Genomic DNA, 19,826 nt, shown 5'->3' with positions numbered 1-19,826 from the left:
TTATCTAAAAGAAAAATTCATTTAGGCCAGTCTCAAATTACCTACAGTGTAGGTTAATGAACTGACACCTATCAGAAAACAAGTACTTCCCTGGCTAATACCACGAAGGGCGTTGAATTGTATTCGACAGATGTCAGTGCAGGATTTTTCATTGAAGTTATTCTTGCATATGCTGTTGGAGATACAACTGCCGGAATCGATTTTCAATTATTGGAACACACTCGCAGATCGGTTTTGGTTTGTTTGGCCACTCGTCAGGGCAAGGTAGTATCTATTATCAACACGAAGTCGATGATTTCCGATCATTGAAAATCGAATTCCTTTCAGAGTATAATTCCTCAATCTGCGAGTGTGTTCCAATAGTTGAAAATCTATTGCGGCAGTTGTATCGCCTACAGCATATGCAGGAATAACTTCAGTGAAGAATCCTGCACTGACACCTGTCGGATATAATCCAACGCCCTTCGTGGTATCAGCCAGGAGAGTAGTTCTTTTCTGATAAGTGTCAGCCCTTTAACCTATAGTTTAGGTAATTTGAGACTGGCCTAAACTAATTGTTCTTTCATATAATTTGATTTACAGCCAATCTCCAAGTATGCTCACTGATTTTATGAAGTAATATATAAAACAGGTATGTTATGTATTTCTCAATATGTTTAAAAATACTCTGTGATTCTAACATTATTGGCAGGACGATTGTTTTGTTTTACTAATTATAGAAACTATTCCAATATTTTTCTAATTTTATTTTCATTGTTTAAACAATTATTGGAAACAAATACTTGGTTTATGCATGTAAAAATCTAAATATACCTCATTCGGTGCACTGCAATAAAAATGATTCCTTGCCAATTGGGAAAAATCGTTTCACATTTCGAACTTCAATGGGTGAAAGACATTCGATATAGTAAAATATTTTATATTGATATATGATATGCGACTTCATTGATATGGAATCAATGAAGTCGCTCTGGAGCGCCAATTATTTTTGTTGTTGTTTTATAATTTCATGATTTGTTCTTTTAAAATATTATCTTTATTCATTTCTTATTTTTTTTATAGCATAGTTTAAGATAGCTTTCCAAAATCTTCTTGGTTTGCAAGTTCTCCATTCGAAAATAAAAAATATATTTCAACCATAATAAAAATGCGTACGGGGCCTTTTTTATCTCCAGCACACTCATATGAGATAGGAATAAAAAAAAGACCCGATGTGTACATGTGGCGAAATAGAAAATCTATCACACATTTCAATTGAATGTCCGATGAATTCCAACTTAACCATACTTGGAACTTATTGAAGGCAAACATGATTTTGGACCAGTTTCATTAATTTCGATACTAATTTCAATGTAAAAATCCATCAATTCAATAGATAAATTTCTGTCAGGGAATCCATATTTGATTGATACTACCACACCTCAGATAACAATGAATGAATTCAAACCACTAGTGAACAAATATTACTCAAGAATCAGTGTCACTATTTTTCGGGCTCGAAGGCCATGGATTTTTTGAAATTCCTTCCTGACGTTTCACTGGCGTGAGTCGCTACCTTCTTCAGCGGTTAATACATCCTGGATTGATATCCGATGACTGAATATTAATGTTTCGTAATGCGTATCTGTACCTGGATTACGTAATTTGTCGGTAACATTCATTGCTGTTTTCTAAAAGCTGCTATGCTGTTTGCTATCCTTGAACTTCTCAGAATGGAATTCCATATTCGATTGAGGTTCACCGCTTCTTCTTTTCTGTTATAATAATAATAGCTTTATTCTGTTGAAATTATCCATGTGTTTGTGGATCTGAATTGTCTTCCATACCAGTCGGCTATGGTATCCCTGATTGGGGGCAATGAGTTCTGTGTTTTCAAACAGAATCCTGTGGTTTCCTTCACTGAGTGTTCTATCACAGCCGACTAGTCCGTTTGACCCAGTCTGCAGTTTTTTCATGCTCCTTCAGCCTTGTTCCAATAGATCTTTTGGTGGTTCCGATATATTCCTTTCCACAAGTGCACGGTATGCAATAGACGCCCGCTGCTGATAGCGAGTCTAGCGAAACGTCAGGAAGAAATTCCAAAAATCTACGGCCTACGAACCCGAAAAATAGTGACACTGAAAACCTCGGCCGTTACTTTGTCGTTACTCATGAATGTTACACAGAATTACAAAAATTAAAACGACTTGGTTTAAAAGAAATTAAACAAAACATAATAAACTGAATAAGGTGAAATAAAATTGATAAAAAAAAAAATATATACCCTATTCTTTCATTTTCTGAATATGGAGAATTATCGTTTACCTTCCTTTCTGATAATTCAATCCTTATACTAAGTGGAAGAGACTGAAGGGTAAACAATCTACTTAAGAATAAGGACAAAATACAGGCTATTTTGTCGAAACTGCGTAATCACCTAGAAGCCAAAAAAAAGAAGAAGAAACAGGTTATTTAATTTTTATTTATTATCAATATTCAATATTGTTTTTGCTTTGGATCGTTGTCTTTATATTTACCGAGTAACTTTTTAACTGTGACGGCATGGACACAACAAGTGTTAGTGAAGATGTGAAAGATACTTACATATATTTAGATTTCAACGGTAAACTGCCAGTTGATGTCTTTGAAAAAGAAGTTTTCATTCGATTTGCCAATCTACATAAAAATAATGCATTCGTTCAAGTTAATGATAGTGTATATAAAGGTAATAAGGTTTTTTTGTTATTTTTAATATGTTTTCTAACGTCTATACAGTAAAAAGTACAGCAAAAACCAATACAGTAAAACTTTTTGATATATTGGTTCGAAAATGTCCGTATAGGACGAAACTGCAGAAGCGATAGTTACAAATAAAAGTGGTAAAAAATATAGAAAGTTTCATTTATCATTTTTCATAATGATCTACCATGTAGAAACGACTGCATCAATCAATTTATTATTGGAAAATGTTTCCGTGCGCACATTAAACATCTTACAAAAGCTTTGCAATGTTTGCTTATATGATTGGTTCTCAAACAAGAAAAGCAACCTCTTTTTTCCACATCTTTCTCTTTCCTTTCTTCCAAAAAAAGATTTTGTGCAGCGAAAAAATCTTGACTTGCTATTTTACAAAATATAGGTACTGTTTGGTTTCTTACTTTTGGAGGATTTTTTTGGATTAACATTATACAACGCTACATCTGAATAATAATAATATTTATTCACCATTTGCGATACATGGCGTACATGTTGTAGAGTTCAGGCTCACCTTGAAATAAACATTTTCCCTTACTATTATGTTTTGGCTGCTTCTTTTCAATTCCAAAACTCGTTTTTTCCCAAATCGATTCTTCTGATTCCACCTCGGTTCTCAGGAAATCTAACAACATTGTAAGATAGTTATCAGAAGCATAAGTATCTTTTTCACCTTCGAAATACGATGTCTTTTCCAAATCTTGAGTAACTTACTTGGAAGTGCGGATTTAACTGATGGGAAAAACATTGCAACGTTCGTAATTGAGTTGTAATTGTAACTACACTTTTGCACTGCTCTCATTGCATTTCCATCACTAATGTATCATATAAAGATGGTAATGACATGTCTGATTTATTTCTGTTTACCTAGTAAAGAACTAGGTTCAGCAACTCTCTCACATGAACCTCAATCAGAAATTTGTCCCTAGCGAACCATACTTTCAACTGGTCAAGTGCTCTTTGGTAGGTTGCACCAGATAGATGAATACTAGTGATCCTTATTCCATTGCCTGCACCAAATACTGAAACTTGTCTTCTAAATCGATGTCTTCATCCTCGTCTACATCTAGGTCGCTGCATATGCATATCAATATTTTAAATATGGTATCAATATAATTTTATTATCAAATAAAGTCTCAACGTTTGTTTGAAGGTGATTGACAATGTTTAATATGGTATATGATCTGAAATCCCTGAAAGAACAAATAAAATTGAAATGAATAGCTGAAAATAAAAATTATATTACGCAAAAAACCCTGAAATGAAATTAAATAAAAGTTGAGCAAAAATTGAACAATCAAAAATGAAATAAAAATTGAAAGATTTCAATCTGAATTACTTCACGACGTTTCCATTGTTAGTATCCACAATCTTCTTCTTGTAATGACTGGACTATCCTTCGAGAGATAAATATTTATAGGTCATTCGAGTGCTTTCATCTATCCCCTCTTCTTCCTCTCCGCTTCACCAGTTTAGTGGGAGATGACTGTTTGGCGGGAGATGGCCGTTTAGCGGGAGTTGACTGTTGTTGCGCTAGCTTGGCTAAATGCGTCTTTTAGTCCAATAAAATGAGGATTTAAATTACCATGCAAAAGGCAAGCCTACATTTCTCAATATAAGTTGATTTTAGCATACATCCAATGGATTTATAGTTAAAAAATGTTGAATTTCACTTAGGAGATAGAAAATGAATAAAAACTACCCCAAAAATCCATTTTTTGAATATATCTCGAAAGCATAAAAATATATGAATAAAAAGTTGAAATAAAAAATGTAGGCAATAAAATTTTCTATTAAATCGTTTCTGATCACTTTTGACGTATCTGCAATAGAAACCGAGATATTTGCAATAATCAGTTAATACTTATAGTTCAGACGGGCTGCAGTAGAACGGCTAAGACAGTAGAGCGATAAGACATTCACCGAGCAAGCGTTATAGATTGTGAAATAAATCATTGTAGTTGGGTGTTTGGGAGAGTGACCACACTTCACACTTCCCGATTTTCGCGGGGCAGTCCAGCTATTTGGTGGGTTTGGGTTACAAGATCTTTTTTTGGAACTTCTGTCCAAGGGCACCGAAAATTATGATCCAATGCTCATTCGATTCAGAATGACCCCTAGCAACTTGTTGAAAAATTTCGAGAGAGGCTCAAAAAATTACAAAAGTAAAAATAAAAAAAAGCGGGGTTTGGTTTTTTGCAAATATCTCTGAAAATATTAGATATTCGAAATTAGAAAAAAGACTTTTGGAGTGGAAAAAAGTTACTAAAAAAACAACCTTCCCAAACTCTATCACCAACATTTATAATTTCAATTAAGAAGCGAAAATAGCTCTAAAAGCAGGCAATGCGCGTCTCGTACGCGCTGATCGATATGGACCTTTGTACAATAATAATTATTTCAACCCATTAAATATCATCATTAAGAAAAACAACTTCACATACCTTCTAGACACTTGAATGAACGAAAATCAATGAAAAAAAATTTTTCTCGTGATTAATTTATTAGATATACTTTGGTTAATTAACTAAATTTTAAAAGTTTTGAATTTACATAAAAACCTTGATAATTTTTAAACCAAAAACCTCAATTTTTTTACTTCTTGAAACTCCTCTTGGAAGCTTTTAAAAAAGATTCCCGTTAAAAAAATATAAAAATTTTGATTTTTCACTTTATTAATATAATTAAAGACAGTAAAAAGTGCAAAATTCAATTGAAGCAATGAAAAATTTTTCTTTATATTCGGATTTATTTATATTCTTATTATTGAGAGTTTCATAAAAATGGTTTTACGCAACTTTCAGCTCTATTTGTTTGAAAAATTGTTAAAAACAAATGTATTGTTTATGATATATTTGAAATTTTTTTTGAGGGGATTTTTATCAGTAATGAATATTATGATTTTTAAAAACAAAATCATTTCTCAAAAAAAATTATTGCTTAAAAACACATTTGTTGATTCACAATTTTGTTTGCTACTAAATATGAATATTGAGGAATGATTTTTTTTAATCATAATTTCTATTTTTTTGATATCCTGAATAAAAACTATGTTTTTAATTCATATTTATTTAATAAACAATTTGTTTTGAATAAATTAATTTCTACAATTTATATTTTTTAAATGCTACCAAGAAAAAAACAAAAACCACAATTTGTTACTTTTTGTGACACATGGTTTTTGAATTTCACTAGTTCTAATATATAAAATGATTTGAAATCCCTGAAACAACTGAAAAAAAAGAAGAATTAAAAATGAATAGCTGAAAATAACAATTATATTAAGCAAAAAAACTGAAATGGAATAATAGTGAAATAAAATACAAGTGAAAATAGAACAATTGAACAAAAAATTAAAAAATAAAAATAAATAAATGAAAATGAAAATAAAAAGTTAAGAGATTCCAACCCAAGTTAGTTCACGACGTTTCGATTGTTAGTATCTATAATCGGGTGATGACTGGACTGATTCTTCGGAGAGATGACTATTTATGGGTCGTTCGAGTACTTTCATTTATCCCCGTTTTCCATTTTTTCCGCTTCACTAGTTCAGTGGGAGATAACCGTTTGGCGGAAGTTGGCCATTTTTCGCTTGATGATGGGTTTCCATATGTTGCGTATCTCTACGCTAGCTTGGCTGAATACGTTGTTGGACAACATGTATGCGGCTTTCTTGAATTTTCTCCTAAACCAATGTTCCTCTCTGTGTATGATCTCAACTTGGGATCACTCGATGTTTGTTGATGGGTTCAAACATGGTCTGCTATTCCTGATTTGCTGGTTTCCCCTCGCTGTGTGTGTTTCTTGTGCTCGGCATTGCGAACATTCAATGGTCTCTTAGTTTCACCAATATAGGATTTTCCGCACTCACAGGGTATCCGGTAAATGCAATTCTTGGAATCGCAGTCCGCGTTTGGTGACCTGGTTTTCGTGAGGCTGCTACGGATAGTGTTACCGGATCTGAAGCAGGTTCTGATGTTGTACTTGGAACCAATTCTTCTTATCCTCTCCGATAATCCTCTGATGTAGGGAAGTGCCATTTCGTTGAAGATCATTTTTGATGATGTCTATTTCCTTCTCGAGACCTTCGTTCGTATTACATAGCCCGAAAGCACGGTCTAATAGTGTCTTGATGATTCCTCAGATACTGTCCCGTGTGAGTGGGTTTTCGGTATACAGATGTTTCCCACTTGGTGTCGGTCCTCTTCACCAAAACGTCTAAGAATAGTATTCGTTGTGGATTTTCTTCTCCATTGTGAAAGTGATGGAAGGTCTCACGCTGTTGATGTGTTTTAGGAAGGCGTCTAGGTCAGTATTCCCATTGTTCCATATTATGAACAGAATAAAATTCAGAATAAAATTGTGTTTGTTACAAATATCTGATAAAAATTTCGTTTGTGTAAATGTAACAACCATATTTTTGTCAAAATCTACATCTGCAGCAACATTTTTCTCTTGTCTTCGATATCTTTCATAAGACTTGACACCAAATTGATCACTGCTGTATCCATACAACCACTGCATTACTAGTAAAATGAGTAACAATGTATTGACGATAAGATTGAAATAATTCCAAGTATGTTTTACCATGAGGCCAGGTGACTTGGTGGAGTAAAAACCCCCATCAACGACGAATGAAAAAGATGATAACAATTTATCACTTTCAAGACTGGTTTTGAAAACAATAAAAAAATCTGACTTTTGGGTCTTCCTCATGAAGCCTGCAGAATCGAATAATGATAGTGAAAATGGCGCTAATTCGTATTTAGAAGCTTTTTTAGTAAGCTCTTCATCTTCTCTAGTTAAGACGTTATGTTGTCTGATGAGTGTACTTTTCTCTTAACGGTCATGCTAATCAGCAAAATTGCCGCTACTGATCAACGGAAAATCATCACTGGATGAAAAATCATTATAATCATTTGAAACTCAAAATAATGTAATTCCAAGTTTAGCCAATTTATATCCTGATCCAGGAAACCCTTTAGTTCCAGTGAATACGATATGGTTTTAGCAGGATGGAGCATGGAGGCGAGGATCGATTGAATGGCCAGCACGATCACCTGATCTTTCATCATTAGATTTTTTTATGGTGATATGTGAAGGGCAATGTGTACAAAACTATACCTTCAGATTTTAATGACTCAATAGAACGAATAACGCTTGCGATTAGGTCGGCCATGCCTGATATGTTGAATAATGTTAGAAGACAATTTTATTTGAGATTAGGATATTTCCGTTTGCGGTTAACTTCGTTAACATCGATAATCTGTTTCATATTCTACATTCAATTACGTTTTGCATTACATTTAGTTTTTGAGTGTATTTAAAAGCGATAACATCAAAAAATTGGAGGTTATACCAGTCATTCGAAGGGGGCTGAAGGTAGGGGTGACATTTTCAAGTAGAAGAATGTCAAATGATAATTTACATTTGACGTCTTCCGGTTTTTTTTAATATGTACTGTAAGCATAGTAATGAATGTATTTCATTTGGCTTTTACACACTGTATATATTTCACATAATATTAAAGAATACAAATTTATTTTCGATAATATTTTTGTGACACATTTGTATAATAAATTATTCAATGAATGAATAAGATGAATAATTCATTATATTCTTATAAATCATTTCTTGCAATAAAAACATTTTACTGTTTTCTGTCATCGTAAAGTAAAACATAAAATAATATACAGTATATACAAATCATCATGAAATCGACATGACTCCCCTTGCCTTCCCACATTTTATATTTCAGGTCATTTTTCACTTAACTTTTGTCTATCAATGTCTTCAAATGATTTTTTTCACAGTTGCAATTGTGTCACTATCACTTTCAAGAGGCAATTCACAAATTGAGTACAATTCACGTTCCATTTTCACTTTTCACAGGTTCTTCAATAAAATGCAAAAAAAACACTCTAATGAAATGGATGCAAACACTTTCGGGAATGAAAATTAATATAATTCGCATTCATTCATATGTGCACCTGGGAAACACCGACAACACTTGATCTATTTCGTAGTGTTGGAGAGATATAGCCGCTCTACTGCAGCCTGTCTGAACTATAAGTATTAATTGATTATTGCAAATATCTCGGTTTCTATTGCAAATACATCAAAAGTGATCATAAACGATTTTATAGAAAATGTTATTGCCTACATATTCAAATAGCACAGAACAGAACCATAAAAAAAGTCTATTAATTACCTAAAAATGTACAATCTTTCGAATTTAACACAATCCTAATATATTTCAACGAACGTCATCACAACTCACACCTTTATTTGTGATAATCTCACAACATAACATCATTTATCAAGGGGGACAAATCTGGTGAATTAGGTGGCAGAGGCATGATTACAGTCTTGTTTTTGTCCAAAAAAGTACGAACAAGCAATGACGAGTGAGCAGGTGCGTTATCGTGATGCAAAAGTGATGAATTGTTTTTCTACAATACCGGATGTTTTATTTGTATTGCTTCTCGCAAGTGGCGCATAATTTCAAGATAATACTCCTTATTGACCATACGACCACGTGGCAAGAAATCCTGATACACTACGCTATGGTAATCGAAGAAAAAAAGCGAGCAAACCCTTGGCATTTGATCGAACTTAGCGTGCTTTTTTTTGTCTTGGCTCTCCTGAGCTCTTCCATTGGGACGATTGGACTTTGGTTTCGATGTCATAACCATACCCATGATTCGTCACCAGTTATGACCCTTTTAAGCAAATCTAGATCGCCGTTGACGTCATTCAACATTTCCTGGGCGATGCTCATGCATGACATGAGTCAACCGATATGCTTACATCCTCAGCAACTTCTCGAATAGTGATTCGACGACTCTCCATAACAATTTTCTTCACTTTTTCAATATTTTCATCGGCTGTTGATGTGCTGGGGCGACCAGGGCGAGCATCGTCATTCACATCTCGACCTTCTGTGAAAAGCTCTTATAGGTAGTACTTGTAAACATTTTTCTGGCTCAGGGTACAATCACCATGCCACTGTCACCACTTCAAGTGTTTTTGAGTACTTAATTCCAATTTTTACACTTTTGTCTCTCACCAACAAACTAAACATATGTTCGAGACGAGTGTTCCAACATTACAAAATTAAAAATAGCTAATCCAATATACGTAGCCCGCGACCAGGCCTCGTATATTTGACATTTCATAATTATTCAAATTTTTTTTCATTTCAGGTCACAATAATTTGTTTGCTTCACAAATTAGCGTTCTTACTTTTTTAATCTTCATGCTCAATGCTCATTTATGTTTGCTCAATTTTTTCTGTCTTAATTAACTGTTTTAATTAAGTCACTGATCTAGGTGTTACTTTTGATTCATCCCTCTCTTTCAATAACCATATTGACACTACTCTAACAGCAGCTTATCGCATGTATGGATTCTCAGTTAGAAATACAAAAGTCTCCGAAAAAGCTTCATTGAAATTACTTTATTTCACTTTTGTTCGATCTAGGCTGGAATATGCATCTGTCGTGTTGAATCCCTACTATCAGGTTCATATAAATCAAATAGAGGCGCTTCCTAAAATATATGTCTTTTAAACTTCAAGGCACGTAATCTGCTACTGTAGGAATACCCTATTATGAATTGCTTGTAATTCACAATTGTTGTAGTCTCGAGGTATGGCGTAAATATTATTCATTTCTTTTTTTATTCAAGGTCATAAACACTATCATTACCTGCTCTCAACTGTTACGTATGTAACAGTTGAGAATTTTAGGGTTCCTAGAAGGTCATCTAGGAATAGTGTCACATTTTATCTCAACACTCCGCGTACAAATATAATGAAAACATCTCCAATTTATACAATGTGCGATATTTCTAATTCTGTTAGTCATGTTCTTAGCTAACTGACACTTCTGTTTTTATTTTTTTTATATAGATTCACAAATTATATTATGTAAGTACATATTTGTAAATTCCACTGTTACTCCCTATTCTGTAATTGGGTTCATCATGTACAATAGTGTATGAAATAAATAAATAAATAATTATTTCAGTACAGTAATTTTAGGTATTTTCAATAATTTTAATATTTCATTCGAATTCATTCTAATTGTTCTTTGATAGATTTCAAATCTGTCAACACCTTTTTTAGACAATGGAAATCCGAATTTGTAACATTCAACTATATATTACACTATTATTGTTAGGTTTCGTTTTTAAACGAATTGTATTTATATAGGGTAAGCCTTTATTGTGATTTTTTTTCTAGAAGTAAGCTATACTGACGAAGCTATTGTATAGTGAAATACGTGTTACAGTTTTATGAAATGTTCAGTGAAAATCTCACTATGAAGTTTTACTTAAATTCATTATCATGAATTTTCATTATCATGAATTTTCATCAAATACCCTCACATATTTCAAGAATTGGATTTCTCAAATTATACTAATTGTGTACTAATTTTGCCTGAATCTTTCTTGTGTTCCACATACAGGGTCTTTCACGACGATCGTTCGTTATGAATATATGGAGTACGATTCAAAATAAAAACTTGAAATTTTGTGATAGTGGGTTTTACAAAATTGTCTTCTCAACTAAAATATTTTCAACTTCCAGTATCTTTCCGTTATACCGGAAGTTGAGGGCAACTTCTTTATTTCAAATATAACACCCTGTATTTTATTACATTTTTGAATTTCTCATAACTCATAGACAGTAACAGTTGCAAATGTGAAATTTCACAGAATCACACCTTAAGCATCAAGTCATGAAAAGGTCCATCGAATTTTCGAAAATACTCTACAGGGTGGTCGAAATTTCCACCTAAAACATAACATCGAGAAAACTGATGAAACACAATTTTTTCAAATGGAAACCATACACTATTCTAGTATTTTGGGATACTACGAAAAAAAGATATCAAATTCATGAAGAATGTCCAATACTTAAAATACACCCCTGGCAAGATACATCCGATTTTGGGAAATATTTGAAATGTAAATCATTCGAAGCAATACCAAACCAAAAAAGCTTTGAAAACAAATGAAGTTACAACCAATATGTCAAAATTTGATGCGATATAATTGACGTGTATATTTCGTAGTTTTCTATTTGTGTGCAAAATGTCTTGTTTGGGGTATTCTAATGAAGATTTCCTGAATTTAATAATCATTTATGGTGAATGCAATAAGATAATGGACAGAATTTGTCGTGTTTTTGCAGAAAGATTTCCAATTCTACACAGACCGAATAAATATTCGGAGAAGACTTCTAAGAAACTGCCGTGATTTCGGATCTTTTTCGTCTGTCACCAACAAAAAAAAAACACTCGTAAACAATGAGGACATCGAAATTGTAGTTTTGGCCTACTTCAGCCTATCCAGAAAATTCGTTGAAAGACGCAGAAAAGTCACTTAGAATTTCATGTTCGTGAATAAACCGTATTTTAATCAATAAGTGGCGCCCCTTTAAATATCACCAGATTCAAAATATGAATATATCAAAGAAAATGTTTATGCGGATCCTGTGAGTGATAAAGAAAACATGAAACGAAGGGTTCTGAGAGCTTTCAATAATTTGATTCCTGACTCCATACAGAAAGCTACAAATAGTGGTATGCAAAAAAGAATATATTCTTGTTTAGAACAAACCAGCAATGTCTTTGAACATCAAATGAATGAACCACAATATTATTTGAATTACCTTTTACCAACGACAGAGTTAATATGCTTTATTGTCGAAAGAATACAATTCTTGTTGACAAAGTCAGTTGTCGTACATGGATGTATGTTAAAATATTGTTAAAATAACACTTACAGATGTATAAACACAAATGAACACAGGATCTGATCAAATTAGAGTAAATAATGGTACATATATATACACCCATCCATACATACATATTCACATAATTGAGCCTCAGCAATGACAGATATGGATAATGAGTTCATTCAGATAATTTGGCTATAAAAAATTCATCCAAGCTATAGAAGGGATGATCAAAGAGTAAAACCTTCACACTACCTCTGAATCTATCATAATTCTTGATTTCCCTAATTCTTGCTGGAAGGTAGTTGTATATTTTCAAGCCGTTATATATAATAGAGTCCTTTACGAGGCGACTTTTGGGTATAGGCAACATAAGAGTCGAGTTTTGGGAAGATCGAGTATTGTAAGACGATGACGCTCCTTTACATAGATCACGGTGCTTATGAATCAAACAAGATGTTTCCAATATAAAAATAGAGATCACTGTGAGGATTTGGTGATTTTTAAAGTATTCTTTGCACGATTTGCGACTCTTAATCTTGAAGAGGGCTCTAATGGCTCTTTTTTGTACAACTTGGATCATCTGTAATAAATTTTTATTGCATGCACCCCAAAAAGCAATTGCATAACCTATATGCGATTCAATTAATGCATGGTAGGCAGATTTTGCTGCTGCAAATCCTACCTCATTATTGATGACTCTAATGGCATAGCACCCAGAGGATAGTTTTTTAGACAGTTTTTTAACATGTTCATCGAATCTCAGGTTACTGTCAATATGAAGACCCAAGAATTTTGTGCAGGGGGAATTGTCAATATTAGTTGAATCAAGAATGATGATATTAGTTTATTTGTTTTCAAAGCTTTCTTCGTTTGGAATTGCTTCGAATGATTTACATTTCAAATATTTACCAAAATCGGATATATCTTGCCAGGGGTGTATTTTAGGTATAGAACATTCTTCATGAATTTGATATCTTTTTTTTTCGTAGTATCCAAAAATAATAGAATAGTTTATGGTTTCCATTTGAAAAAATGTGTTTCATCAGTTTTCTCGATGTTTTAGGTGGAAATTTCGACCACCCTGTAAATTCTTTTCGAAAATTCGATGGACCTGTTCATGACTTGATGCTTGATGATTCTGTGAAATTTCACATTTTCAACGGTTACTGTATATGAGTTATGATTTTTTGGAGTGGTGCTGTAACTGTAAAATTTTTCAGAAAAAAAATAATATCTCGAAAACTAACAAATTTGGGTATAGTCATTGTTATACAAAGTGGGCCTAAAATGTGCTGAGAAATTCAAAAATGTAATAAAATACAGGGTGTTCCATTTGAAATATGGAAGTTGCCCTCAACTTCCGGTATAACGGAAAGAGACCGGAAGTTAAAAATATTTTAGTTGAGAAGGCCATTTTGCAAAACCCACTACCACAAAATTTCAAGTTTTTATTTTGAATCGTACTCCATATATTCCTATGGTGGCTCGTCGTGAAAGACCCTGTATAGGTATGTATCATTCAGGAAAGTAAATTTATTTTTTTCAGGGGTGTTTGACCATGCCATTGGAACTAATTTATTTTTCAACTATGAAAAGGATGTATCTCAACAAATCGATGCCTTCGATAATAGAGGACCAATTCATCTTGAGTATATTCTCGGAAATACCAAGGTACTATCTTTGAAGCAAGTAAAAGTTCCTCCCAGGAAAGTAAATTTACCAAAGGAAAAGAAAAAAATAATTTTCAATTTAGATTGGGACTACAATACACTCTTAGAAAAATTGGAGAATGGTTCGTTGAGTGGTGAAGATATTGTCAGTAGAACAAAAGATGATACTTGTATGAAAACAGAACCGATTGATATTCGTGAAAATCATGAAGAAATTAATAATGAGAATCTAGATGAAACGATTTCAATTGACCAAGATCCTGAAGAAAATACAAAAGTGCAAAATGAGTCACCTGATTTGTATAAAATCGAACAAAATTGGTATAATCATTCACCTGTGAAAAAGTTGGAAGAAAAATATAAAAAACTGAAGGATTTGGCACTGAGACCAATGCAAGTACAGGTTACTCCCGAAATTATTGAAGAAAGTGATTCCAAATATAGAGCAGCTCATGAATATGACTCGCTTGAACGACAGGTAAATTCACCCAATACTCTTATTTTACTAGGTACAATATAGAGTGAAGGTTATTATTTGTGGAGGGTAATTGCTTATTCGTTTAGATATACTCGAACAGTATGGTATTAGAAATGTTGACTTGAATGGTACCAAAAATAATTTCAAACAGGGTGCCATTTTGAGACCAATTTTTTATATTCATTTACAAAACCGATATCATTAATGCAGACATTTTTTCTTTGCTTATATCTGACTCGAATCAACCAGTACTTATGGAACAGTGTGCTCGAGCCATACATAACACATCATCTTTTTCCTATACTTAAGATCTGCATTTGAATACAATTACAGCATAATTAGCTTTCATATGTTTCAAAATACAAATGTGTCAGTTTTTTATTCATCGTAAACAATACTCTGTTGAGTACAAGTCAAACCTAGTAAATTTTCCGGATGTATACGAGGTATGTTAAAAAAATAACGGTATGTTTCATTATTTGAAAAAATATTTATTCGTCTACAATAACGTGTCAACTTCAAAATAGTCCCCATTAGATATTATGCAATTATGTAGGCGCTTCTTTCAATTCTCGGAATACTTCTTAAACTTGATATTTGGGATAGCCTTTAGCTCTTTCGCCAATGCACTTTAAATGTCATCTTTGCTTGTAAAACAACGGCCTTTTAAGGTTCTCTTTATTTTTGGGATTGAAAAAGTCACAGAGTCATGTCTGGCAAATATGGAGGCTGGGGGATTGTTACACTATTGTTTTCAGACAAAAAATCACGAGCAAGCAATGTAATGAGCAGGTGAAATTCTCGACAGTGAAACACAACATTCAGATCGGTAACAAAATATACAAATACCTACCTGTTTAAAAGTAGTGTATGTGGGTCAGTGTGCCATAATAACTGGGCAGCAAGAGTAAAACCTTGCTGTGATGTAGCTATTACTAACCTAAAACAACTTGAGCCCACTCAGCCCAACAAATTTTTGAAACAAAAAAAAACGAATTTCTGAAATAAATTATTGTCGATAAAAATACAATTTTCCATGTTTTTACCTCTTTTATTTGTAACTGTCGTTACTGCAGTTTCATTTATTAGTTTTATAGGACGAAACCACAATAACGATAGTTACAAATAAAAGTGGTAAAAACATTGAAAGTTTCATTTTTCATGATGATCTCCTACCACGTATATAGTAATGGATACATAATTCAATTTATTAAAAATACAATTATTAAGGAAACTCTCATTAATCTACAGAAAGATAAAATACATGTACTTGAAGCAAAGTTGGAATATGTATTTCTTGGAATTCAACATAAAAATGACCTTGGAGTGATGTGTGCGTGCGTGCGCGTGTGTGTGGCGCGCGCACGGTAAATTTTATCACCTACCGTATAAATGGATTAACTAGTACAAAAAAACCTACTTCGAACATCTAGTGAAAATGAGTACCAGGAGTTTAAATTTTGGTACACTATATTACTTTTTGTACACTAATGTCACTTTTTCATCAAATTAATATTGCTTATATTTTGACCTTTATACATTTTGAAAGTAAATAGCAAATAACAAAGAAAATATTTTTGTCATGGTCATTCCCATTTGATGAAACGTTGTGTTTGCCAATGAATTCGCGACTGAATTAATAGTCATTGGAATTTTCAATATCAAAATCAACTGTAAACCGCTTTTATCTCAATATCATGTTTTCAGATTCACTTATAAGGAAAATCTATATCCAAATATTCCGACAAATCTAACTGTATTTTAAAGTCCTCTGGTTCCAATTTGTGGACTAGTTTCACTTTATGATGAAATTTGTTCTTGTTCAATATCCTACTACAGGAGATTCTTGAAATCCCACTGTTGATTCATATTTCTTCTAGACATGTCTTCGGGTCATTATCAACTTGTTGTGATCTATAGCGGAGGCCTGCTTTCTTTCATAATATGGTTTTTCGAACCATATTTTTCTACATTTCCACATATGAGTTGTTTACAACCATTTGATCATTAGCAAAAAAACAATGATCAGTCTTCTGTTGAACAAAATACTGAGAAGACATCCTACATCAAAATCTCTGTTCGGTTTCTGCTCAACTTACTATGGAATTTTTTTTTACAAATGACTAAAATGAAGTTTTCGTTGCGTCGTTTGTATCATTTGACTAACATTAACAGTCTAACCAAATATTTTTCGAATAAGATTTTAATATTTTGATACTATGACACACTTATTTTTATGTCACAAATTTTAGAAAAAATCATGACAAACGAATTCATATGAATATTTTCGGAGGAATGTATTTAATTATAGTAATAACAATCATTATAATAGGATTGACCAAAATGAAAACACTTTTATATTTCATTATCAAGCAGAAATGGATAGATAATAACAAACAGTAACAAAATTTATTCATATTGAGAATATAATGTCGTATATAATGATTTTAGAAGTTTCATCGAAGACATTTTTGATATTTTAGAACTTAGTAGTAAATTCCTTTTCTATTTCTGAGCTTCAAGATGATACAAAAAACTATTCATCTACATAGTTTCACATACCAAATATTGATGAGGTCATGAGGAAAATTTCCTTAAATATTTTTGTTTCATTGATATCATTTAAATTATCAATGAAATTTCAATCAAGTTTCTCACATACTGATTTCATCCAACGCTTTATACAAATACATTTGAATTTCTAATATTCATGCTATGTTCAAAAATTGCTTTTCATTGATTTCTGTTTCTGTAGTTAGTAAGACTTCTCAGGGATTTATAATGCAAAAGATAAAAATATTCTGAAGAAATGTATTTGAGATATTATGTTTATAAATAAATAACTTTTCAATATTTTTTAGGTTGTCAAAATGAGCAACAGTTTTCGTGAGGAACCTACAGCAGAAATAAACTCGAAAACGTTTTTCAGTCATGTGGATATTGACCGTTGTGTTCTTTATGGAATCTTACCAAAATCTGTCAAAAATTCACAGCTGCTTAGTGAAAAGGAAAAACAGAAAGTTCTCACTCTCGATAATTTTGACAATCTCTCCTTGGTTGCTCGTTTCAATGTATTGAAAAAGCAGGTTGAAAATTTGGAAGTAGATTTTAAGAACAAAAATGAAAGAGAACTCAACCTGAGAGATGAGTTTGGCAGAACCCCATTAGAGACTTTAGATATCTATAGAAGATTACAAGATGCTGTGAAAAATCGTATTGACAGTATTGGCTGTACTCTAACTAATTCTGAGATTCATAAAAAATCTCTAGATGGAATTAGTTAGGAGTTTCATTTGGCAAACTTACACCTGAACAGATAAATTGCTCACCAGATCTTTGTTGACTGCTCAGAATATCCCAAAGTGTTTGAACAAAAATCAAGAAGGAGAGGGCCAGAAAGAGGAGTTGCTGGTTGTCAAACGAATTTATTATTTATTTATTTATTTATTATCAAATGAATTCTGAATGATTACAATAAAAGATTCAAATTTTGTGGTTACCCATCCTTTACCCTTCAAATTCATAATATTTGTAGGTATCATCACCTATAAACGACAATATTTTTGAATAGAACTGGCCGATACTTGATGAAAATCCATATTGAAAAAACTAATCAATACAGTTTATTGTATGATTTTCACTATAATTATATTCACTATAGTTATAGTGACATTCATACAATAAACTATCATACACTATAACTATAAGTTATAGTGAAAATCATACAATAAACTGTATTGATTAGTTTTTTTTGGCAATATTTTTCATCACTGTCTGAACTTCGTATGAATGTAGTAGTAGTAGTAGACTTTATTTTAGGAATTAGTCACTCAATAAAAAACTCATCTACTTTATAGTAACATTTACTGATTAGAAGCTTTCTCAATTTGCTTTTGAATATTCTGTAATTCCTCTCACTCGCAATATCCTCAGGCAGCTTATTGTATAGTTGAACCCCTGTAAAGGAAGGGGCATTTTCGAACAGGGTTGTTCTATTTTGTGGTATCTGCAAGCGAGTACCGTATCTTGTAGTATAATTGTGATTATCACCACTTGTCGGGAGGTTAGAGAGTTGTAATTTAATTGACAATAATGCTTTCATGATGTATATACATGGCACAGTGAGGATATTGTTTTCTATAAAGTAGGGTTTGCAAGAATCGGTACGTTTAATTCCGAAAATGAGGCGTATTATTCTATTTTGTGATATCAGCAATCTTGGAGATGATACTGTATTACCCTAGTAACTATATTATAGGATATATCGGGATATATGAGAGCATAGTAAATATTGATAAGTTGAAACTTATTGAAGATGTTCTTCATTTGCAGAATGACATAATACCCACTATTTACTTTCTTGCTGATATGATCGATACAATTTCTGAAGGATAGATTGGAGTCTAAGAACGAGCCTAAAAACTTCGTAAATTCTGACGTAATCAATGTCCCGTTAAGTTACATATACTTATTTCCGGGACCATATTATTGTTTTTTATAGAGTATTGCATAAGAATGGTTTTGTTGTGGTTAAGTATTAATCGATTAGAGACACACCAGTTACTAAATTTGTTATGAAGTTCGTTAACTTTCTCATCAAATTCACATTCATTTTCGCTGTGAAATGCAACAGATACATCATCGGCATATAATACTAAGCAATCGGCATTCATATACTCTGGCAGATCATTGATGAACATAAGGAAAATCAATGGACCCAGTATAGATCCTTGTGGTACTCCTAGATTGATGTTATGCAATTCAGATCGTGCTCCATTGAGTTTCACAATAATTTTCTGGGACTCAAAAATGACATGAACCACTTCAATATATTTCCACGAATTCCTACTGAGTACAGTTTGGTTTCAGTATGATCTAGGTCTAGGCAATCAAAAGCTTTAGTGAGATCGAATAAAAGAGCACCTACAAGTTTTTTTCTATCGAGATATTTATAGATGTACTCAACAAATGTACAAATAGCTGTCTCAGTAGATCTCCCAGGATAGAACCCGTTTTGTGAGTCCTTAATTATTTTATGTTTGTCAAGGTAAGGTATCGGTCTATTGTACATAGCTCTCTCGATTATTTTGCTTATAATGCTGGGTACAGATATTTGCCTATAGTTATACATTGAGAGAGGATCGTCCATTTTATAAATTGGAGTTACCATGCTAAGTTTAAGTTCTTCAGGAAATAC

The 19,826-nt window shown here is 32.6% G+C and overlaps 1 protein-coding gene across 1 annotated transcript; it reads left to right on the top strand.

The window, feature by feature from the left end:
- Positions 1-2,462: 2,462 nt before the first annotated feature.
- Positions 2,463-18,120, top strand: LOC111512979 (uncharacterized). The gene is made up of 3 exons (XM_074177084.1): positions 2,463-2,704; positions 14,028-14,629; positions 17,491-18,120. The coding sequence occupies exons 1-3, from the start codon at positions 2,542-2,544 to the stop codon at positions 17,911-17,913; spliced, it is 1,188 nt and encodes a 395-aa protein (XP_074033185.1). The 5' UTR covers positions 2,463-2,541; the 3' UTR covers positions 17,914-18,120.
- The last annotated feature ends 1,706 nt before the right edge of the window (positions 18,121-19,826 follow it).

Source organism: Leptinotarsa decemlineata, unplaced genomic scaffold, assembly GCF_025532065.1.
Source record: "Leptinotarsa decemlineata unplaced genomic scaffold, Ldec_3_MD MMD2_tig00002159_RagTag_RagTag, whole genome shotgun sequence".
Lineage (NCBI taxonomy): Eukaryota > Metazoa > Arthropoda > Insecta > Coleoptera > Chrysomelidae > Leptinotarsa > Leptinotarsa decemlineata.
Note: the sequence above shows the minus strand (reverse complement) of the source record. Positions and strands in the feature narration are given on the sequence as shown.

Excerpts from the sequence above, each read along its gene's own strand:
- LOC111512979 (XM_074177084.1), top strand. The coding sequence starts at position 2,542 with ATGGACACAACAAGTGTTAGTGAAGATGTGAAAGATACTTACATATAT. Across the intron at positions 2,705-14,027 it reads TAATGATAGTGTATATAAAG|GGGTGTTTGACCATGCCATT; the intron begins GTAATAAGGTTT and ends TATTTTTTTCAG. Across the intron at positions 14,630-17,490 it reads ATGACTCGCTTGAACGACAG|GTTGTCAAAATGAGCAACAG; the intron begins GTAAATTCACCC and ends AATATTTTTTAG.